At 40.6% G+C, this 25,304-nt stretch overlaps 1 protein-coding gene across 1 annotated transcript; it reads left to right on the top strand.

The window, feature by feature from the left end:
• Positions 1–1,695: 1,695 nt before the first annotated feature.
• DGAT2L6 (diacylglycerol O-acyltransferase 2 like 6) lies at positions 1,696–21,019 on the top strand (the record flags this gene model as incomplete). Its single annotated transcript, XM_081126060.1, has 7 exons — positions 1,696–1,780; positions 12,580–12,690; positions 13,304–13,374; positions 13,711–13,915; positions 15,289–15,463; positions 20,226–20,437; positions 20,865–21,019. The coding sequence occupies 7 exons, from the start codon at positions 1,696–1,698 to the stop codon at positions 21,017–21,019; spliced, it is 1,014 nt and encodes a 337-aa protein (XP_080982186.1).
• Positions 21,020–25,304: the final 4,285 nt, after the last annotated feature.

Here is a 25,304-nt window from a genome sequence, read left to right as displayed (position 1 = left end):
TCTCTTACCTCTCTTCCTCCTCCCATGCAAATTCTGAGCAGACAGGCTCCAATACATCTCAACGTGTATGTGGTCAAGTAGCCCCAAGAAGCAGCTTAAGAACCACAGCTAGGGAAAAGTAAATATAGAGGAAGTGGAGAAAGGTGCTACATGTCAGGTGGCCATCTAGGATACATTGGAGAATGAAAGCACACCCCCACAACATACCAAAAAGTTCTCTAAGCTCAACTCTAAAGAGTCGTATTAGTATAATCAGGAGGCCCAAACCAGAGTTGGTGGGTAGGGAGGAAGACAGAGTTCTGCTTATCTCCTTGGAGAAGGCTAAGGAATCAATATTTTCTTGCACTTGTAGGACACTTGATAGTATTCTTGTATTTGATTTTCCTAGCAACCCTTTTGATTACATTCAAAAGTGTTTTTTTGAGCACCTTGTATACTCAAGGCCTTACACTGAGAATACCAGCCCTGTTTTTTAAGACACAATCACAAATTCAAGTGTAGAAACATTTTCATGATTGTTTAAAGTCTGTCTCCTCCACTAGACTGTAAGTTCGTTGAAGGTATGAGTCATGTCCATCTTCTCCACTCAATCCTCAGAACCTACAATACAGTATGGCAAACAGCAGTCACTCAATAGATAATTACAGGAAAAAAATGAATCCAGAGGTCTGGGACCTGGGGATAATCTTTAATTTTGCAGAGGCTGGTATGCAGAAGAAAGCCTCTTACCCTGGAACCTAGACATTAATAGAACTAAACAAATAATAACAACAGGAAACAGTTACCTAATTCCTACTATGTGCCAGGCTCTGTGCGAAGCACTTTATATTCATCCACTCATTTACTCCTCAGAACAACCCTATGAAATAGGTACTGTTATTATTGCCATTTTATAGATAGGGGAAACTGAGGCACAAAGCTTCACCAGTTTGTAATTGGCAGAGCTGATATTTGAATCCTGCTATCTGGCTCTCAACTCCATGCCCCTAACCACTAAACTGCCTCCCAACAATGAATGGTTAAACTGAGATCTAGAGAGATGAGCAATTTCCAAAGGTGTCATGGGAAAAACATGGTGGAGCTAGGACTGGAACCTAGGTCTGCTCTCTGTGCAGTGCTTTCCCACTCTATCATATGGTATCTGGCCACTGATACAGAGCCCCTGGGAATAGATGCACAAGGAAGGATTTGAGAAGTATAGATATCCATGCAGAAAAAGACCTCTCAGCAGGAGGAGGCAAAGAGCAGCCACTAGGACAGAAACAAATGTGGTCACCAGGTCCCTTTCTTAAGCAGTGAAAGGTAGCAGGTTGCTTTCAGAGGTCCCATTTGAGGCCTAAGCCATTCTTTTTTCTGCACTAATTTATCAGGTAACCCCCCCCACACACACACACACACAGCTAGAACCACCTCAAGGCTATTTCTACCTCATTGCACTTGAACACACATGGAGAAAGAATATATGTATATTAGGGAGATTAGATAGTAGGATCTGAAATCTGATGTGTGTAGGAAGTTGAGGCGGGGCAGAGAAACAGGGAAGACTGGAGGAAAGTTTAGGCCAACCCTAAAACCTCTAGCAGCTAAAGGGACTCAGTGATAACAGATTAAAGCAAAGCACCTGCAAGCACCTCAGCTTTACAGGCACTGGCCTTCCGTTTGGGCTTCTTGCCACAGCAGAACAGCACCATAGTCATGGTTTTCCTCTCCCGACAGAATCTTCAGGAGATCCTCCAAACCCTCTCTGTTCTTCAGTGGATCCCAGTCTTCATATTTTTAGGTGAGTGAACCCCAGGAGCTAGAGAGCACATGGAAACAGGCCAAGAAAGAGGCCAGGAATTCACAGATGAGGAGGGCTTCAAAGAGACTATTATTTGGTTGGCCCCCTCCCCCTGGGAAGGACTGTGCCTCCTCACTCACTACTGCTGAGTTCACTGGATTTCTCTCCTCCCAACTGAGGGGTGTGAAGGCCAGGAATGAGGCTATAGTTGTTCTAGTTTGAATATCACCCCAGCCTTCTCAGGACTGCCCCCTCTAGTTCAGAGTCAGATTCACAGACTGGGGCAAAGGTGGTAGTGACTTGCAGCATTGGTATTATTAGGTAGGTGTAAGGTGATTTCCCAGTATAAGGCAATGGTGAAAGAATTTGGAAAATCTCAGGGCTGCCTGAGTAACTCATTAGACAGAATTTTGAGAAAAGGCCAGCTGTTCAATGGACTCCCAGACAGAAACCAGAGCTTTGTCAGCAGCCAATTAAAGGGCAAGCTTGGAAACTGGGCAGGGAGAAATGTCATCCTGAAGGGTGAGACAAGTAGGAGGCAGCCTATTCCAATCCATGGACAGCTGTATAACCCCTTAGAGTAGAGGTTCTTAAACAGGACCTCAAATCGGGGGTGTGGGCAATTTTGAATTTTTTTTCTTTTTTAATGATTTCAGAGGGAGGAAGGGAGAGGGAGAAAGAGATAGAATTGATGAGAGAGTCATCGATTGGCTGCCTCCTGCACGCTCCCTACTGAGGACCAAGCCCCCAACCCAGGCATGTACCCTGACAGGGAATTGAACCGGGATCTTGATGCTCAACTGCTGAGCCACACCGGCTGGGTGCAACTTTGAATTTGGATGGAAAAAATTATCTCTTTAATTTCACTAATTTCAAATGGAATGATGAGTGTAGGCAACAAACCACAGAAGCGTTAGCAGTACCTGTGAATGTGTCACTAATAGACATTGCAAAGATGTGCACATCATGTGCCAGTTGCTGCAGGCATCTTGACATTTTATTTATGCTCGTGACTGCTTCAGAAATTCTTACAGTTATTTGAACTACCATTAGGCCTGGTTATTTAATGCATAAATCAATGAGCCCATGTTACCAGATCACATTTTTTTGGTAATGTTTTGATAACTGTGCTTCAATATGTTGAGTTTCCTTTGTAAATCTGTATTTTATTTTGTGCATTTAAAAATACAATCCAGAGAAGGGTCCATAGGCTTCACCAGACTGCCAAAGGGGCCCATTGCCCCCAAAAGATGAAGATTTATTGAGCCTTATTGAAGTCAAACTATGCCGAGCTCTTAGTCCATCAATGGCATGACTCTGGTAATAAGAGAAGGAAGCAATTTTTCTGTAAATGTATTTGTTTCTAGTCTTTCATTTTTTCTTCTTGTTTTCCTTTGTGTTTTTCTTAACTTCTTCAAAAAGACTCCTTTGACAAGTTCCAGACCTTAGCTAGGAAAGTGAGGAGCACAGGAATGTCCTCAGAGATTTAGCATCATGATGGCAGCCACCATTTCAAGTCTGGATCCCAGAAAGAGTGGGCAAAGAGGGCAGGGAAAGGAGGTCAAGAGAGAAAAAGCTGTGTGAGCTGACCTTTTTAGGTATGGGGTCTGTCCCACCACAGAAAGCTTTTGTATGGTATTTGAACCCAAGGGCCCAGATTGTTCTGGCTCTTCTGGGGAGCTCTCCTCAATAAAATGTGCTTACTTTTCTCCCAGAAAATGATTTCTTTTTAAGCGTTTTTTCTCTCTTCCTTTCCCCTCTCAAAAGATACTCTCTCTGGACAGGGATAGGGTAGAAGGTATATCCAACACTGACTATGTAAGTGTCCAAGAAGGTGAGAGTTTGCCTCCTGGTAATGCCCACCCCCAATCTTACCAGACTCCAGTCATCCTGAAAGAGCTGGAGGAGTGAACTGAGGATGTCAGGGACAAATGATGGCTTTGATTTATCTTAAGTAAAAACACTAATAATAAATGTGATTGTTTTCTTTGACCTGCATTTTTTAAAGCTTTAAAAAATCATGGTAAAATACACATAACATAAAAGCTACCATCTTAACCATTTTTAAGTGTCCAGTTCAGTGGCATTAAGTACATTCACAGTGTTATGCAACCATCACCACCATCCATCAACAGAAATTTTTCATCTTGTAAACCTAAAACTCTGTACCCATTAAACAATAATCCCCATTCTTCCCTCCCCCTGGCCCCTGGCAACCACCCTTCTACTTTCTGTCTCTGTGAATTTGACTACCCTGGGTACTTTCATATAAGTGGAATCATACACTATTTGTTCTTTGGTGACTGGCTTATTTCACTTAACACAATGTGTTCAAGATTCATCCATATTGTAGCGTGTGACAGGATTTTTTTTTCCTTTTTAAGGCTGAATAATATTCCATTGTCTGTATATATCACATTTTGTTTATCCATTCCTCAATAGATGGACCCTTGGGTTGCTGTCATCTCTTGGCTATTGTGAATAGTGCTGCTATGAACATGGATGTTCAAATATCTCTTTAAGACCTGCTTTCAATTATTTTTGATATATACCTATAAGTGGAATTCCTGGGTCATGTGGTAATTCCATTTAAATTTTTTTTGAAGTATTTCCATACTGTTTTCCATAGCAGCTGCACAATTTTACATTCCCACCAACAGTGCACTAGAGTTTCAATTTCTCCACATCATTGCCAACACTTTTTTTTTTTAAGCTTCTTTCCCAGCTTCATCTCTTATTCCATGACTTCCCAGATTCCCTGTACGTTTGGAGGTTATCGTGTTACTCACGGGCTTTGGACTCCTCCATCTCCAGGCCTTTGTTCAAGTTCTTCCTTGTGCATGGAAAGCTCTTCCTTCACTAATCTGTATGTCAAAATCCTATTCTTCTTCCAAAATTCAACTTAAATCTTGCCTTCTACAAGAAGCCTTTCTTGGTTCCCCAGTGGTAAGGAATAGTCTTTTCCTTGGGTTCCCATAGAATGACATTTGAGCTCTGACTACATAGTTCTCACTCTCTGGGATGTATTCATTATTTATGGTATCAGTCTTTCCCACTAGACTATGAATTTCTGGAAGGCAAGAACTTTATTTTCTACATGTATTAATATGAGTTAACACACACATAGTGCTTAAAATAGCTCTTGGCATATAATAAAGACTTAACAAATGCTACATTCTTTTCCCCCTAAAGCTTGGAGTGAAGGTACATGACCTCTCTGAGCCTCAGTTTCTTCATGTGTAAAACAGGGGTGATAAAATTATCTATCTCTCAAGGTCATGAGATGATTAAGTGAGATAATGTACATTAGGTGCTGAACAGAGCTTCTTAATTGAAAATGCTGGATACATGGTACCAATTACCATACTTAAATTATTTTAATTATTTTCATATTTATTCTCTTCACCCTCCTCCTTCCAGTCCCCAACCCTGTCCCCATTGCCTCTAGCACAGAGATTTCACATGAGGTGTGCTCATTCAATGTTTATTGAATTATTAAATTACTTTCAATTCCCACAGGTTCTTAGATCTATAGTTAATTTGGATCCAATAAGTAACCAAAAAACCACATAAATTCATCTCAGACACACCAGCTATGTTCTTGGAAGGCTTTGATTAGAATGCTGGGTCTTTGCTTTACACTGGAAACAACTGGTTGCCTATAGCTTTACACACACATGCACACCCTGGAGCCTCACAAGGCCTTTCCTTGCTTGGAATAAAGGCATTGGTGGTTTCTCTTACTGTAAGTTTTCACCTGCCCCTGGAGAATTTTGAAATCAAACTTCTACTAGTGCTACAATTTAGCATAACAGATTTTATCATAAGTCTTCTCGCCTCTGCTTGGCACTGTGCTAACAGCTGTTTTCAATAAGCTTATTGTTTAGTAGGGGAAGGGCCAGACATGTAAGGTATGAACTACACAAGCACCAAAATCAAACAGGGCAAGTAGAAGCATAAGTAATGTGCTGTGGATGTGTGGAAGAGGAAGCCCTTAATTCTGACCAGAGAAGCAGCAAAGATATCACCAAAGAGGTATCATGTGAGCTAAGCCTTAAAGGTTGAGAGAATTTTGATAGGCAGAAACTTGGGGAGGGGGTAGTCAGAATAAGAACAGCATTCCCAAAGGCATAAGGATCTGAAATTGCATGGTGGGCTGAAGGAATAGGGAGTAAACTAAAGTGGTTGAGCCCTTGTTTCCCATACTTCAGCCATTTGCATCCCACCTTCTGATTCTTTCCATGGCTGAGTACCTCCTATGCTATTATTATTTAACATTTTTTTCCAAATTGACTCATTTCTGTAACCAAAATTTATGTATTTTAACAAGAAACTTTATATCATTACCATGAATTCACTTTTATTCATTACACGTTAAAATAACTTTTTATCCATACACCAACTCACACCATCTAGTGTCCTTACAGTGGTATGGGACCACACTTTGAGGAATAATGGGCTAAAGCATGAGGGATGTGAGTGCAGGTACTGAGAGATGAGGCAAGGAAGATGAGGGGGGCTAGCCCATGGAGGGCCTTAAATGCCAGGCTAACATGTTCAGATTTTATTCTGTCAGCAGTGGGAAGACATTGAAGGTTTCAGAGAAGGCAAGCAACATTATGACTGTGCTTTAAAAAATTATCTGGCAGTAGCATGTAAAATGGACTGGAGAGGAGGAGACCAGCAGGCCAAGAGCAGACACCCGACTGCAGTCTAGACCAGAGGAGATCAAGTCCTGGACCAAAGAAGTAGCAATGGAGACAGAGGCAGGAGGATGAATTAGAGAGATTTTCTTTTTTCTTTTTTTTTTTTTTGGAAAGGGAGAGAAGTCAACAACAGCTCCAAAATATTGAAACTGTGACATTTCTCCTGAGGCCTGAAAGATGAATAGGAACTAGACAGGCAAAGAGCTGAGGAAAGAATCTTCTAAGTAAAAGGGACAACAGAGGCTAGAGAGGAAAATGAGTTGAAGGAACGGACAGAACAGTATGGTGGAATGCAGAGAACAAGGGGGTGGCCAGGGCTCCATCACGGAGGGCCTTTGAAACCAAGGTTACAAGACTGTACTTGATCCTAAGAGTCATGGGAAGCTGTGTTAGTTGTGAAATTATTAAATTAACATTTGTTCCCACAGCTTCTTATATCTATAGTTAACTCGAATCTACTAAGTAATCACAAAGCCTCAGAATGCCTCTTGATAAACCAGCCATTTTTGGCTATATGCTGCAGAGGAATGGAGTGTGATTTGCATTCAGCGTGCTGCTATGTCATGGCTCAAATGGAAGCACAAGGCTTATTTAGGAAACAGTGATAGTCACCCAGGAGAGAGAGAATGGTGGTTTGGACCAGGTAGTAGCATGGAGGTGAGGAAAAGGATAATTTGAAAGATGTTTGGAAGACAGAACTGACAGGAAGCAATAATAACAGCTTAATGGTTAAGGGTATAATCCCTGGAGTAAGACAATCTGCATTCTTAACTCTGGCTTCCCCACCAGCTAGCTGTGTGACCTCGGGTGGATATTTAACATCTCTTAGACTGAGTTGCTCATCCACAAATGAGAATTACTATCCTGCCCGGCCGGGCGTGGCTCAGCGGTTGAGCGTTGACCTAGGATCCAGGCGATCGGGGTTCGATTCCCAGTCAGGGCACATGCTTGGGTTGCGGGCTCGGTCAATGACTCTCTTGTCGTTGATGTTTCTGTCTCTCTCTCTCCCTCTCCTTTCCTCTCTCTGAAATCAATAAAGATATATTTAAAAAAGAAAAAAAAAAAAGAGAGAGAGAGAATTACTATCCTAATAGGGTCTTTACAAAGATTAAATAAAATATGCATGTAAAACAGTTTTACATAATGAGTGTACAATAAATATTGGCTATTACTATATGGGGAAAGTGAACAAGTGGGACAAATCAGAAATGACTTGAAGAGAGGACAAACTTAGATTCATATTGGTACCATCTCTAACTTAAGTTAGTAATCATTAGTAATTTGAGGCTGTACAGGTTTAAGAAAGGACCAGAGATAAAGAGGGACATTACATAATAATAAAAGTGTCAATTCACCAAGAAGACATAACTATCTTAACTGTGTATGCACCTAACAATAGAACTTCAAAATATATGAAAAAAGAACTGACAGAACTGAAAAGAAAAATAGACAAATTAGCAATTGTATTTGGAGGCCCTCAAAAATTACAAACAACCAAAACTCAGCATAGATAAAATAGGTAATCTATAACTACTAATTAAATTAAATTAAATATTAATCATGGAAGGTTAAAAACCTTCCAAAACAGAAATCTGCAGGCCCAAATGGATTCCACCAAACAATTTAAAGAATATATATCACAGATTCTACACAATCTTATCCAGAAAACAGAATAGGAAGGAACACTTGCCAACTCATTTATGAGGCTAAACACTGATACCAAGGCCAGACAAAAACAGTACAAAAAAACCCAAAAAAACTATAGGCCACTATTCCTCGTGAATATAATGCAAAATCCTCAACAAAATTCTAGCAAATTGAATCCAGCAATATTTACAAGGCATAATATGCCACGACCAAGTGAGCTTTATTCCAGGAATGCAAGTGTAAATATTTGAAAATCAATGTAAACTACTCTATTAACCATCCAAGAAAGAAAAAATACACAATCATATCCACTGATGTAGAAAAAGCAATTGACAGACATCAATTTCAATCAAGATAAAAACTCTCAGCAAACTAGGAATAGAAGGAAACTTCTTCAACTTGATAAAGAACATCTACAAAAAACCCCTGAAGTTAACATTATGCTAATGGTGAAAGACTGAAAGCTTTCCTCCTAAGATTGGGAGCAAAGCAAGATGTCCACTCCCACCATTTGTATTCAACATCACACTAAAAGTCCTAGCAATGGCAATAAGACAAGAAGAAAAAAATACATAGAAAAGCATACAAATTGAAAAAAAAAAAAAAAAAAATCTAAAACTGCCCTAATTACAGATGACATGATTGTGTAGAAAATCCCAAGGAATTTACTAAAAACAAAAAAACCTCCAAGAACTAACAAATGAGGTTAGTAAAGTGACAGGATACAAGATCACGTATTAAAATTAACCACATTTCTACATACTAGCAGAGAAAAATTTAAAATAGAAATTTAAAAAACAATATCATTTCAATACTTCCAAAAAATGAATAGATTTAACAAAACCTTTACGGTATTTGTAGGCTGAAAACTACCAAATGCTAATGAATACAATTAAACACCTAAATAGATATACTGTATTCATGATTGGAAGACTCAGTATAGTAAAGATGTCAATTCTCCCCAAATCTATAAATGTAATGCAATTCAAATAAAAGTCCCAGTAGAGTGTATTAGATAAGAGTTTTGCATAAATATTAAAATTTTCCAAATTTGATAATAGCACTATCAGTGCTATAAGGGAAGAGAATGTCTTTGTTTTTAGAAAATACACACAGGTATTTAGGGGTAAAGTGTTGTTGTCTCTGCAATATACTCTCAAATACAAACATATATTTATATATATTTATATTTAGAGATAAATCAAATGTAAAATGTTAAGGAGGGGTAGATCTAGGTGAAGGTTATATGGAATTTTATTAAAATATTCTTGCAGCCCTAGCCAGGTTTGCTCAGTGGTGAAAGCATCAGCCCATTGACTGAAGGGTCCCTGGTTCGATTCCGGCCAAGGGCACATACCTGGGTTGCAGGCTCCATCCCCAGCTCTGGTTGGGGCATGTGCAGGAGGCAACCAATCAATGTGTCTCTCTCACATTGATGTTTCTCTCTCTCTCTCCGTTCCACTCTCTCTGAAAAGCAGTGGAAAATATATCCTTGGGTGAGAATTAAAAAAAATATATATACTCTTGCAAATTTTCTGTTGATATAAAGTTTTTTCAAAAGAAAATGTTTAATTTTAAAACTCCCATCTGGAGTTTTTGTAGACATAGACAAAATTTATATAGAAAAATAGAAGAACTACAATAGCTAAAACAATTTTGAAAAATAATAAAGTTGGAGGAATCACACTATCTGATCTTAAGACTCCAGGAAAGTCAGAGTCCCATGCAAGATGAGCTCACAGAGGCCACACCAAGACACATCATAATTAAAATGCCAAAGGTTAAAGACAAAGAGAGAATCTTAAAAGCAGCAAAAGAAAGGCAGTTAGTTACCTGCAAGGGAGCTGCCATAAGACTGTCACCTGATTTCTCAACAGAAACTTTGCAGGCCAGAAACTACAGAAATCAAGACAGTGATTATTGGTAAGGGGATAGACATAGTGATCAATGGAACAGAATATAGAGTTCAGAAATAGATCCACATGAATATGGCCAATTGTTGAGGTTTTTTTGAAGCTTAGGATGATTAGCTTCATTGTGTCAAGCATACCTCTTAATTTTATTTTTTATTTTACTGAATTTTTAAAATTTAAATCATTTAAAAAATTTTTCAATAACAGTTGACATACAATATTATATTAGTTTCAGATGTACACCCCAGCAATTAGACATTTATATAACTTACAAAGTGATCATCCCAATAAATCTAGTACCCATCTCACACCATACATAGTTATTAGAATATTCCCGACTATATTCCCTATGCTATACTTTACATCCCCATGACTATTCTACAGAATTTATATTCTACCAATTTGTGCTTCTTAATCTCTTCACCTTTTCACTCATTCCCCAATACCCTCCAATCTGACAACTGTCAAAATATTCTCTATATGGCCCTGGCCAATGTGGCTCTGTTGGTTGGGCATTGCCTGTTTGATTCTTGGTGAGGGCACATGCCCTGGTAGCTGATTGATGTTTCACTCTCATATTGATGTTTCTCTCTCTCCCTTCCTCTCTCTCTCTCAAAATCAAGAAAAAATATTTTTTAAATGTTCTCTGTATCTATGAGTCTGTTTTTGTTCTGCTTTTTCATTTATTTTGTTTTTTAGATTAAATTTTTGATAGATATGTATTTATTGCCATTTTATTGTTCATATTTTTTTTATCTTTTTTTTTCCTTCTTTTGCTTAAAGAAGACTCTTTAACATTTCATGTAATACTGGTTTGGTGGTGATGAACTCCTTTAGCTTTTCTTTGCTTGGGAAGCTCTTTATATGTCTTTCAATTCTAAATGATAGTTTTGCTGCGTAGAGTAATCTTATTTATAGGTCCTTGCTTTTCATCACTTTGAATATTTCTTGCCAGTCCCTTCTGGCCTGTAAAGTTTCTGTTGAGAATTCAGCTGACAGTCTTATGGCAGCTCCCTTGGGTTTTTGTTTTTTTTCAGATTGTGCTTTTGATGTCAAATCCAAGGACTCTTTATCTAACCATGGATCATAAAGGGTTTCTCCTTTGTTTTTTACTAAGAGTTTTACAATTTTGTGTTTTACATTTAGATCTATGATCAATTTTGAGTTAATTTCTTAATAAAATGTGAGGTTTTGGTCAAGGTTTACTTACTACATATGAATATCGAACTGTTCCAACATCATTTGTTGAAAAGACTACCCTTCCTCCATTGAATTGCTTTGTATCTTTGTCAAAAATGAATTGGCCAGGACTTCCAGTCAAGATGCCGGCATAGGTAAACACAGTACTTGCATCCTCCCATAACCATATCAAAACTACAACTAAACTACAGAACAACCGTCATTCAAACTGTGGTAGGCGGTTAGACAGATGTGAGCAGAGCAAGGATGATGGACCAGGTATAGAACGTCATCAGGGCAGAAAGCCTCAGGTGCCTAGGAAAGCACAATTGTAGAGTGTGGCCTCGCCTCCAGAATGACCTTTCTTCCCCTAGCATATCACTGGTCAGGCGGGTTGGAATCCCTGACCTTTCCTCCCTAGAGAGAACATATAGGCTTCAGCTGTATTTCAGCTCCAGGCCCAGGTAAGCAACAAAACCAGCCACAGCTGACCTCAGGACCAGCTGTACTGAATAATGACCCCTACCCTGATGCCAGTGGAGACCACAAACCTGAAAGGACACACCTGGAAAACTGCTGAATATTCTATTGAGATCTTCCCCTGGGACCTCCCCTAAAATCTCCACCCTTAAAACCCAGTCAATCCTTATAAGGGGAATTCAGCCCATCACTAAGGTTTCTTCTACTCCATAACATGCCATTCTGTCTTTTTTTGTTTGTTATTTTTGTCTATGTTATTTTCATCTCAAAATGCAAGAGACGAAGCTACGTGTAAGTAACTCTTGATTTTCTTCTCTTTCTCTGAATTTTTTTCTACCTGGTCAAAAAAGTCATTCCCTTAGCTGGGTCTTTTTTTTTAATCACAATATGTGTACTTAGTCCCTTTCTCATGAATGCATATTTTAAAATGGAATTCAATCCCCACTGCTGTAAGGTACACCACATTTGCATTTCACTGCTGTGGCCCTTTGCTAACATATATCATTTTTCCCTTATGAACCTTTGAGACGTTTTGAATGGGACAAAATTGAACTCAGTAAAGAGCAGTTTCTAAAAAGTTTTCCTTTCAGCAACAAACAGCCTGTGCACTGCAGGCAATCCTTCTCCACTGAATGTGCTAACATAGTTCTGCTGTTTCCTCAGTTAAGATCTCAACCATCAGGGGAACCCAGATTCAGGGACTCAACAGCCAGCCTGGACCACAGAAGAGCTGGGTGGGGACTAGGGGAGAGGGGGAGATGGGTCTCAAACAAGCCTTGGTCTGCTCCTTCAGTATAGAGTAAAGATCACAGTTATGAGAGGTATATTAAACTTGAAGAGAACTGAAGGGCATGAACCCTTTGTGTCCCCTCAGGAGCTATTCCCATTCTCCTTGTACCCTACTTTCTGGTATTCACTAAGTTCTGGACCTTGTCTGTGCTCACCTTAGCCTGGCTCGCCTATGATTGGAACACCCACAGTCAAGGTAAGAGACACAGGATGTCTGTGCCAAGGATGTACCCACAGGAGAGGGAGGTGGAAAGAGAGAGTGAGAGAGGCAGAGAGAGGAGTGTGGAGAGAAAAGAAAGGGAAAGGGAAAGGGAAAGGGAAAGGGAAAGGGAAAGGGAAAGGGAAAGGGAAAGGGAAAGGGAAAGGGAAAGGGAAAGGGAAAGGGAAAGGGAAAGGGAAAGGGAAAGGGAAAGGGAAAGGAAGGGGTGATGGCGAGGAGTAGAGAGGGGGAGGTACAAAGGAGGAAGGGGAAGGGGAGGGAGAGAGGACAGTGAAGCTCAGCATGGAACAGAAGTCTCTGCCAGGCTTCCCAGGAAGAATGAAAAGGTTGATGTTCCTGGACAGGTGCCCAGCCTCACACTATTTGTCTATCACCTTTCTGGCTGGCTCCAGAGGAGCAGGGACTTCCCATGTCTTCTTGGGGGTTGGATTCAGGGACAGTACCTACAGCTCTGCCCTAGAAATATAGAAGTGTGAGAAGGATGCCCTTCCTTTGACCTAAGGACTGTAGGAAGAACCCTCCGCCTCTTGGAAAGATAGAAGAATTGGCAGTATCTCACCTGCTCTTCCCTTTCCTTCTGTACCCGCAGGTGGTAGGCGTTCAGCTTGGGTACGAAAATGGACCCTCTGGAAGTATTTCCGAAATTATTTCCCAATAAAGGTGACTACCCCTTCCTCTGGGTGCATTCTCTCTCTCCACTCAGCTTCATGTTTTCAAAGGTTTTGGTGGCCAGTAGTGAAGATCAAGGCTCAGAGGCATAATGCAGAGTAGGGGCCCAAGATGGATGGGCAGGTGAGGAGATGGATGGATAGCAGCCTTTCCTCACAGTGACAAACCCAAGTCAGCCTCTCTGAGCATCATAACCCCTGGCAACATCCCAATGAACAGGGATTTGGGCTCCCCGAGGGAAACACAGGTTACCTGCTGGGATCTGAGTCCACATGTCTTCTTTTCCTTCTTCCTATCCACTGTTCTGACTCAGTCTCCCTCTAACAGCTGGTGAAGACTCATGACCTCTCTCCCAAACACAACTATATCATTGCCAACCACCCCCATGGCATTGTCTCTTATGGTGTCTTCATCAACTTTGCCACTGAGGCCACTGGCTTTGCTCGGATTTTCCCAGGCATCACTCCTTCTGTAGGGACCTTGGAATGGATCTTCTGGATCCCAATTGTGAGAGAATATGTGATGTCAATGGGTGAGTATAAGAAATCATTCCATCCTCTGATGTACCTCAGGGCTCCAACCTCACTAAGCCCTGAGAGTCAGTCCAATTCTCACTCCCTGCTGGAAGAGAACTTAGTAAAAAATGAGTCCAGAACATGCTGGACCAGTAACAGGAGTATGTGGCTAAGCATCAGGTTCTGTCCAAGATCTGGGAGGCAGGGTTTGGTTAGGCAGCAGAGTAGATTATGGGCATTCATAAGAGTTACCAAGAATACATTCAGAGAAAGAAGGAGAAGGCTGGAGTTCAGGATCAAAGCCAAAGTGGAAAGCAGAAGGTAAAAACCAAATATCAAACCCAACTGTTGGGGAAATCAGTCATGAAATGGGCAGCTCAGATGAACTTTGTCAGACTCTTTCTGGGATATCAGTTCACTTCTTTTGGCCAGTCATTTATAAAGCAGCTCTCATCCCAGGGAGTCTTAAAGACATTTTAAAGTCTTTCATACTAGCTGGTACTTTCCTGGCCCATGACCTTCATCTCCTGGGAACCCCTTCAAACTTGCATAAGACATCAAGGGATAAAGAATAAACATCCATCAGAATCAAGAACAACCTCCCCATGCCAGGGTACAAGCCAGGGTACTGTGACAAATGTCCTTCTCTCTGGATGAATATCCATCCTCTGGACACCAGAAAACAACTGAAGCGAAATAATAAAAGGTAAGATATATTTATCTGGAGGGACCAGGTGGGAACACTAGAGTCCCAGAGGATGGCTCTGCTCCCCTCTGAGGTTGGCATGAACCTGGAGCAGAGGTCTCTTTCAATGACTGAGGCCTGGAGGCAATTTCTGCTATCCCAGGAGATGGGAAGCAGAAGTGAGGAAAGACTCTGTGACTGTTGTTGAGCAACAGGGTGCCATCCTTATTCCATGGTTCATTTACATTTCAATTTGATTTGAGCAGGCTCTTGGGTCTGCCTACTCCCCAGAAACCCCAGCCAATGGCTTCTCTTCAGCAAGTGCTGTAGGGAGAAAGCAGGTTGGTGGTGGCTAGTCCTGATCACTCCTGGGGAGATAACTCTGGTTAGTCTCCAGTGCTATCAGCCTGGGGAGAGTGGAAGGTGGCTGTGGTTCATGAGTACAGAGGGAAGGGATGGGCTTAAATACTATTGAATTAAGAGGAAGTAGGAAGAGGAACTCAATGTCACCCCAACTGTAGCAGCATAGACTCCCAACACATAAGGACCAACCTCAGACTAGGGTAACCCAGGATGCAGAGGTCAAAGACAGAAGAGTGAAAACAACAGTCAGGAAACAGAAGAACTGTCTCCACCATTAAGAGCACAGAAGAACCCCTTACCCCATCCTCAGACACCAAGTTTGTTAACTCTTTGGTTTCACAGGTGTGTGCCCCGTGAGTGAGTTGGCCTTGAAGTATTTGCTGACTCAGAAAGGCTCAGGCAATGCTGTGGTTATCGTGGTGGGTGGAGCTGCTGAAGCCCTCTTGTGCCGGCCAGGAGCTTCTACCATCTTCCTTAAACAGCATAAAGGTTTTGTGAAATTAGCACTGAAGACAGGGTGGGTCCCTAAGTTATGGTGCCCTATTGTCTGGGTGCCATAGATTCTCTGTAGCACCTCTCCAGAATGGTATCCTTCCTTGGAAACCTGTTAGAGAGGGCTCCCTCTTTGTTCTAATTAATTCTCTCTACTTCCTCACACTGTACCTCAGAGGTGTTTTGACCTCCAGACACATTTTGGTGGGTACTTTTTTACTTGAAGTTGCAGGAAAAACAATTGAAGAAGACTTTTACCTTCTACCCATTAGCCTGGTAGACTGGGGGTGTGGAGAATGCAGATTTACCCTATATCTGCCTGTTAACCAAGAGGCAAGAGAACCTACTCAGGGCAGGGAAGGCACTAGGCTTGATGCTGTGGGGATTGCAAAGATGAATAAGATATGATTACTGAGGGCGGGGTAGGGTGGGGTGGCGTAGGGAGATAAATGGTGATGAAAGGAGACTTGACTTCAGGTGGTGAACACACAATACAATATACAGATGATGTATTGTAGAACTGTGTACCTGAAACCTATATAATTACATTAACCAATGTCACTCCAATAAATTCACTTTAAAAAGGCATGATTACTGCCCTCCAATGAGCATATAATCTGGTTTGAGAAATAGAATGCATACATTCAGCAGTTATTGAACACCTACTCTGTGTCAGACATAGCACTAGGCATTAAGGATATAAAAAATATATATAAGACCTGGTCCTCACCTTTAAGGAACTCAGTCCAATAGGGAAGACAGACATATGTGCATATAATTACAAAATATATCCAAAAGCCAACCACTTTCCATCTCAACTACCACCCCAGTTTAAACTACCATAACCTCTCCCCTGGATCATTACATTAGTCTCCCAAGAGTTCTCTCTGCTTCTCTCTTTGTCTCCCCCACATCCAAGAGTCTATTCTCAACTGTAGCCAGGATGATCCTATTTTTAAATTGAATTTATTTGGGTAACATTGGTTCACAAAACCATACAGGTTTCAAGTGTACAACTCAATAAACCATCATCTGCACACTGCACCATGTGTCCATCACCCCAAGCAAAGTATCTTTCCATTCCCATTTATTCCCCCTTTTCCCACCTCTACCTACCTCCACCCCCTTTCCCCCCTGAATATCACCACACTGTTGTCTGTGTCTATCTGATATATATATATATGTATATACACACACACACACACACACACACACACACACATGCACACACATATACATGTATATATACACACATATATATGTATAATTTTGCTTAATCCCTTCACTTTCTTTCATCCAGCCCCCCAAACCCCTCTCCTTTCACAGCTGTCAGTCAGTTCCATGTATCCATGCCTCTGTTTCTATTTTGTTTGTCAGTTTATTTTGTTCATTAGATTCCACATATAAGTGAGATCATATGGTGCTTGTCTTTCTCTGACTGGCTTATTTCACTAAGCATAATGCTTTCCAGGTCCATCCATGCTGTGGCAAAAGCTAAGATTTCCTTCTCTTTTACAGCCAAGTAGTATTCCGTTGTGTAAATGTACCACAGCTTTTTATCCACTCATCTACTGATGGGCACTTGAGCTGCTTCCAAATCTTGGCTATTGTAAATAATGCTGCAATAAACTTAGGGGTACATACATTCTTTCAAATTAGTGTTTTGAGTTTCTTCAGATCCCAGAAGTGGAATTGTGGGTCAAAAGACAGTTCCATGTTTAATTTTTTGAGGAAACTACATACTGTTTTCCACAGTGGCTGCACCAGTCTACATTCCCACCAGCACTGCACAAGGGTTCCCTTCTCTCCACATCCTTGTTGATTTATTGATGATCACCATTCTGATAGGTGTGAGGTAATATCTCATTGTGGTTTCAATTTGCATTTCTCTGATGATTAATGATGTTGAGCTTTTTTTCATATGTCTGTTGGCCATCTATATGTCCTCTTTGGAGAAGTGTCTGTTCAGATCCTTTGCCCAGTTTTTAATGGGATTGTTTTTGGGTTTTGTTGTTGTTGTTTTGGTGTTGAGTGGTATAAAAGTTCTTTATAAATTTTAGATATTAACCCCTTATCAGATGTATCATTGGCAAATATGTTCTTCCATTCAGTAGGTTGTCCTTTCATTTTGTTGATGGCTTCCTTTGCTTCCTTTGCTCTGCAAAAAGTTTTTAGTTTTATGTAGTCCCATTTATTTATTTTTTCTTTTGTTTCCCTTGCCTGAAGAGATATATTGACAAAAATATTGCTATGAGAAATGTCTGAATTTTACTGCCTATGTTTCCTTCTAAGATTTTTATGGTTTTGCACCTTACATTTATGGCTTTAATCCATTTTTAGTTTATTCTTGTGTATGGTGTAAGTTGGTGGTCCAGTTTCATTTTTTTGCGTGCATCTAATTTTTCCAAGGCCATTTATTGAAGAGAGTGTTACCCCACTCTATGTTCTTGCTTCCTTTGTCAAATATTAATTAACCATAAAGGTGTCGGTTTATTTTTGTGCTCTTTATTCTGTTCCATTGATTTACATGCTTGTTCTCATGCCAATACCATGCTGTTTTGATTACTATGGTCTTGTAATATAGTTTGATACCAGGTAGTGTGATCCCTCCAACTTTGTTCTTCTTTCTCAAGATCACTGAGGCTATTCAGGGTATTTACGGTTCCATATAAATTTTTGGAATATGTATTATATATCTGTGAGGTACGCCATTGATATTTTAATAGGAATTGTGTTGAATCTGTAGATTGTTTTGAATAATATAAACATTTTAATGATGTTAATTTTTTCTATCTATAAAAAAAGTATATGCTTCCACTTACTTGTTCTTTCTTCAGTATCTTATAAGTTTCCAAGTCCAGGTCTTTTACCTCCTTGGTTAAATTTATTCCTAGGCACTTTATTTTTTTGTTGTTGGAAGAGTAAATGGGATTGTTTTCTTAATTTTTCTTTCTGATAGTTCATTATTGATGTATAAAAATGCTACCAATTTTTGAATATTAATTTTGTATTCTGCTACTTTGCTGAATTCATTTATTAAACCTAGTCATTTTTTTTGGTTGAGTTTTTAAGGTTTTCTATATATAATATCATGTCATCTGCAAATAATGACAGTTTTACTGTCTTTCTAATTTGGATACCTTTTACTTCTTCTTCTTATCTGATTGCTGTGGCTAGGACTTCCAGAACTATGTTGAATAAGAGTGGTGAAGTAGACATCCCTGACTTATTCTTGATCTTAAGGCTAACAGTTTTAGTTTTTTCCCATTGAGTATGATGCTGACTATGGGTTTGTCATATATGGCCTTCATTATGTTGAAGTATGATTCCTCTATCAGGATGATCCTATTAAACATGAGTCAAATCATGTCACTACACCAAATGTTCCAACAACTCCCATTTCACTCCAAGCAAAAGCCAAAGTCCTTACAAGAGCCTGCAAGACCCTAAATAATCTGGCCATTGGCCACCTCTCTGACCTCATCACCTACTGATCTGCTCCTTGTTCACTCCATTAGAGCTATACTTACCTCCTTGCTGATCCTCCAACAAGGTGCACATTCCTGCCTTAGGGCCTGTGCTCTAGCTGTCCCTCTTCTCAATAAGGTCTATCCTGGCTATCTTGCTCTCTTTTCCCCATTGCACTTATCATTTGCTTATGTATCATTACTTTTATTTATATATCTGTTTTTTATTTATTTGTTATTATTGTTTATTGTCTGTCTTCCCTCAATAAAAGGTAAACTCTATGATGACAGACATTTTTTAATCCATTGTGTTCAGTGATGTATCCCCAGGGCTTAAAACAATACTGGCACATAGAAAGAACTTAATAAATATTTGTTGAATGAATGACATGTTATAATGGAGATATGTACAAAGTGCTATGAAAGCACTGGTTGATGGAAAGACTTTCACCAAAAGTAGAAGTTTCATTAGTGGGTGACATCTGAATTGTGAATTGAAATATTAGGACTTGCCAATCAGACCAAAAGGGAGAAAGAACTCAGGGTTTTTTCATATCAGGTACTATGCCAGGCCCTAAGAATTCATAAGTAAATGATAAGAGTTACCAACTTGATCAGCTTGACAGATAACATCAGTAAGACAGGTAAGAAGATGAATGTACTAGAGTTAAGATAGTATTAGTGCAGGAGAAAGATAAGCATTAGGTGAGGGGTACCTAATCTACATTGTGGGGGAGGGAATTGGAGGTGGTCAAAGTTTCTTCAGGGGATGAAATCAGAGCTGAGTATTGAACGGAAAAATAGAACTGGCCATGTGAAGACAGAAGGAAGGCATTTCCAGTAGAGGGAGCAGAATGCACAAAGACACACAGACAAGAGAGAGCTTGTCACACTTAGTATGGCTTAGCAGACTGCAAGGAAGGGGTAGGGAGAGGGAAAGCTAGCCAGGTAGGCAGAACTAGAGAACAAAGACCATGTTAAGTAGCGTGGTACAAAGTGGGGAGCTCTCGAAGAGTTTTAAAGTGAAGAGCGACATGTCCAGATACGCAGTTTAAGATCACTCTGGATGCTGGGTGCAATAAAGGCAGTTAGGTTTCCTAAGATTGGTTTCTTCTGATTATGGGGAAATGTGTAGCAGCTCCTCACAAAGGGTTCAGTTGGGAGGGTGGGGCATGGCAAGAATGAGACACAGGCTGAAGATGCTTGGGTGCTTGGAATCTTGTCCTATAATGGGGAGATTTACAGGTTTCCCACCTTGGTGAGGGTTTCACTGGGGGAAGTTTCCTGGGAGAACTCACACTTCTGCCCTTCTCTTTGCAGAGCACACCTTGTTCCTTCCTATTCATTTGGAGAGAATGAGGTTTACAATCAAGAGACCTTCCCTGAGGGCACATGGTTAAGGTTTTTCCAAAAAACCTTCCAGGACACATTCAAAAAAATTCTGGGACTAAATTTCTGTACCTTCCATGGCCGAGGCCTCACTCAAGAATCCTGGGGCTTCCTGCCTTTCAATCTGCCCATTACCACTGTTGGTGAGATTTCCAGTACCTCTGAACCACCCTGGTCCTTGATTCCCCCCACCCAAGTCACACATCAAGTCCCAGGAACCTGGCACACAGCTTGGATGGGCAATGGATATTCTATTGGGTGTGGTTGAGGGCAGGGTGGGAACAACAATGGAACAGATAAGAGTTGTGGCCGTTCACCAGTGGAACAGAGTTCAACAGCTGCCATGAGAGCATAATTATTCACATACATTCCTTCAGCACTCTCCTGAGCTTGTTCTCATACTCTGAAGCATGCGTGAGATTAGGTATTTGGAGAATATGAGACAGGATGAGGTTGGAGCAGAAGGAAAAACAAAAGAAGGGGACACTGAGTTTCAGTATGTGGACCCCTGTGAGGGAGGGCAATTTGAGTTGAGAGGGAGCTCTGATCCTTGCCTCTTCTTCCCTACAGTTGGGGAGCCCCTGCCAATCCCCAGGATTAAGAGGCCAAATAAGAAGACAGTGGACAAATACCACACACTGTACATCAGTGCCCTGCGCAAGTTGTTTGACGAGCACAAAGTTCAGTATGGCCTTTCTGAGACCCAGGAGCTGACAGTCATATAACAGAAGCTGGATTCCCTTATTATTAAACACCCAAAGCATTGAGGGATCCAAGTAAGGCCACATAGAAGAAAGAATTTGGGGAGAGGAGAGGATTTCAGGTGTGAGATAAGAGGCCAATCAAGCCAGAAAGTACTTAATGAGTCAAGTTTGGGGGAAGGAACCAGAGGAACAGGGGAAGACTGGGCAACAACCGAGGTGAACAAGCAGTCTTGTGCAGATGTTTTTTCCCCCTGACTCCAGCCAACTCTCTGATCAGAAGAATGAGAAGCCGAAGAACACCGTGCCCCTTAGTGATACCATCACTATTTAGGTTTAGACTTAGAAGACTTGTTGAGAACAGGGATGGTTTGTTTCCTCCTAGACCCTTTACCTACAATTTGGGGACCACCACAAGGTAAACTAAGGACCTGAACTGTGGTTTCTTGATCTAAGCAGACAGGATTCCCTCAGTTGTGACACAGTTCTGCACTGACAAAAACTTTTACGTGCAGTTATGCTATTTCTTTTGTTAAAATAAAGCTCTAGATATATAAAACCAGATATGACTATTTCCTACTTTGTAGTTCACTACTGTACTTCCCTTTAACCTAGCCAGAAAGCTGATCTGTGGAGAGCCATTTTCCTCTTTTTCATCTACCCTTTATACTGCCCCTGACAGAAAATGTGAGGGAGTAGAACTATAACTGCTGCACAGTGTAGGAGACAGGAGCAGAACTGTGGGAAATGTCACAGATACACACTGAGGAGCCCATCTCTCCTGATCCCACATAACTATCCTGGGTCAGAAGGGAGGGAGCCACAAGACCATACACCAGCTGTGAGTCTACTTCATGTAAAGTACCTACTGTGTACCAGGAACCATGCCATTATTTTCAAAACCTTTGTCTCTTAATGCTAACACCAGCCCTGCAAAATTGCCATCATCTCCATTTCATGGTAGCTAAAACTCAGAAGTTAAGTAACTTGTCCATATCTTTGGATTGAATAGCATACAAACCCAGGTTTTACTAATTCTAATCCAAAATTCTTTCTAATGCACCAATCACCACACTTCCTGTTTCTCATTTCCTGGAGACCTATTAATGAACATAATTTTCCTCAATGAGGTCACATGGCACCCCACTTAAATTAGTTCATATGTGTGGGCAAAAATGACGTTGATTCTACTCAGAGTGGTCCCAGGTTAGGCCTCAGAGAAAATAACATTAATTTAAAAATCTTTCTATATCAATAGAATGAATTGAGAGTCCAGAAGCAAACCCATACATTTATGGTCAATTGCCTTTTGCCAAGGGTGCCAAGACAATTCAATGGAGGGAAAGAATACTCTTTTCAATAAATGATGCAGGAGCAATTGTATACTCACATTAACAAAAGAAAAATTTGATAAATTGGACTTCACCAAAACTAAAAATATTTTCTCTGCAAAAGGCCCTGTTAAGGAGGATGAAAAGACAAGCTACAGACTGAGAGAAACTACCTATAAACAACAAATATATCCAACAAAGCCTAGTATCTAGAACATATAAAGAACTCTCAACAGTAAAAAAATCTAATCAATCCAATTAGAAAATGGGCAAAAGTCATGGAGAGACATTTCACTGAAGAAGATTTATAGACAGCAAATAAGCACATGAAAAGGTGTTCAATATCATTAGCCATTAGGAAAACTGGAGTAAAAATGCCTGATAATTACCGTTTTTTATTGTAATATAAGTGTCTGACATTAACCTTTTTTGATTGCCAAGGCATCCATTTCAGAGACATCCATCTCAAATAAACATACTGCCAGCTACATAATCAGATAAAGAGCCAGGCCACTCCACCCATGAAATTTCCCTTTTAGAAAGCTCAGGGTAACCTATGTAACTGAGCTTTGGAGTCACCCTGATCTTCCCTTCCCATGCTTTAATTCCCACTAAAAGTTTTCTTTTGTTAATGTATCAGTTTACATTGGAGCTGTAACAAACTTAATTGCATAAAACAACTATATTATCTTACAATTTTGGAAGTGAAAAACCTGAAAAGGGGTCTCACTGGGCTAAAATCAAGGTGTTGGCAAGGTTGCATTCCTTCTGGAGACTCTAAGAGAGAATCCATTCTTTACCTTTTCCGGCTTTTAAAGACTATTCATATTCCTCAGTTTGTTACTGATGTTGGGGTTCTTGGGTTCCCCAAGATTGAAATTGAGAGGAAACCTCAAATAATTTCCAGGCAGAATGTATTAAGCTTAAGCTTGAGCACAAGGGAGGCAGCACAAAGGAAAGGAAGGTCCTCTGAACTGGCTTGGGGCCTGGCTCTGCTAGACTGTTTTTATAAGCTGGGGACAAAGCAAGCTTGCGTGAAAAGCGGGTCTTGTGAAGAGGCCAGGAGTGGAATTTTCCATGTCAGGGTGGGGTTACTTCCTCCTTCTGTAGGGTTGCTTGGCATCTATATCCAAATCTCCATGCTTTCACTGTGGGGACAAGATGGCAGGGTTGCAAAGGAATCACACTGTATGTGGCCCTTTGCATCTGGCTTCTTTCTCTCAGCCTCATGTTGGACAGTGTGGTTTTGTGGTTTTGCTGCTCAGTTGTTAGCAGGCATATGTGTTCCTCACATTAAAGGGAAAGAATTAGCTTTCAGGAGAGAGATCCCCAAAATACTTCACATGTATATACATTTCTTTCACTTAAGAATTTATAATGTTTCTCTTCTCTCTCCCTCTCTCTCTCTCTCTCTCTCTCTCTCTCTCTCCTCTCTTCAAACTTCATGCTCATACTCGGCCAGCTGGCATCGCTCAGCAGTTGAGCATCAACCTATGAACCAGAAGGTCATGCATGGTTCAATTCCCAGTGAGGGCACATGCTTGGGTTGCAGGCTCGATCCTCAGTAGGAGGCGGGCAGGAGGCAGCTGATCAATGACTCACATCACTGATGTTTCTATCTCTCTCTCCCTCTCTCTGAAATCAATAAAAACATATTTAAGAAAAAAATTCATGCTCATACTGCCTCTGAGACATCAGGAAGTCAGATATAATTTCTATTTTATAGCTGGGAAAATGATTTTCCCAAACCCATGCAGTGATGGTCAGCAGGAGACTCCTGATTTCACCCAGGGCTCTACTCACAAAAGGCCTCATTTTATACCTCTGTTCTTCCCTGTTACTAATTCAGCAAAACTAGGCAGGAGACCCCAGTGCCTTCCTTACATTGTGTAGGAACGAGGACTTATCATTAGAATATTATATCCTATATATAATCCAGCACAGGATGGCTCTCACCCACAGAAGTCCCCCACCATCTGCTTGAGGAACTTGATAATCTCTGGTGTTTCCTTGGGAGCGCAGAGGGCATTGGGCCCATCTCAAACCAGAAGCTCAGCAGCTTAGGTGCTGGACAAACCTTGAGAAAGTTGAACAAAAACAAATAGAGTTAAGAAGTACAAATTGGCAGTTACAGACTAGTCATGGGGATGTAAAGTGCAGCATAGGGAATATAGTCAATAATATTATAATAACTATGTGTGGTGCCAGGTGGGTACTAGACTTATTGGGGGGAATTACTTTGTAAGTTATATATATAAATGTCTAACCACTATGCTGTACACCTGAAAATAATATATGAATGTCAACTGTAATTGAAAAAAATTAAAATTAAAACAATAACAAACAAATAAACAACAAAAAAAACAAAACAACAACAACAACAACAACAAAACAAAAGATGTGGTAAGAAACCAGAAACACCAATCAGAAAGAATTTATGCACCTGTATGTTCATAGCAGCACAATTTACAATAGCTAAGATCTGGAAACAGCCCAAGTGCCCATCAGTAGATGAGTGGATAAAAAAGCTGTGGTATATTTACACAATGGAATACTACTCAGCTATAAGAGAGAAGTAAATCTTACTTTTTGCAGTAGTATGGATGGACCTGGAGAGTATTATGTTAAGCGAAATAAGCCAGTCAGAGAAAGACAAGTATCACATGATCTCACTCATATGTGGAATCTAATGAACAAAATAAAGTGATGAACAAAATAGATCCAGAGACATGGAAGCATGGAACAGACTGATGAATCTCAGTGGGCAGGCGTGGGTGGGGGAGTGGGTGGGGAGAGATTAATCAAAGAACTTATATGCATATATGCATAACCCATGGACACAGACAATAGTGCAGGGAAGACCTGGTATGGGGGACAGGGAGGTGGCGGATGCAAGATGGAGGGGATCAATGGAGGGGAGACATCTGTAATACTTTCAACAATAAAGATAGATTTTTTTTTAAGATGGTGGTATTGCT

This window comes from Miniopterus schreibersii, assembly GCF_964146895.1.
Source record: "Miniopterus schreibersii genome assembly, chromosome: X".
NCBI classification, from domain to species: Eukaryota; Metazoa; Chordata; class Mammalia; order Chiroptera; family Miniopteridae; genus Miniopterus; species Miniopterus schreibersii.
The sequence above is the reverse complement of the archived record's forward strand: the minus strand, read 5'-3'. Positions and strand labels throughout refer to the sequence as shown.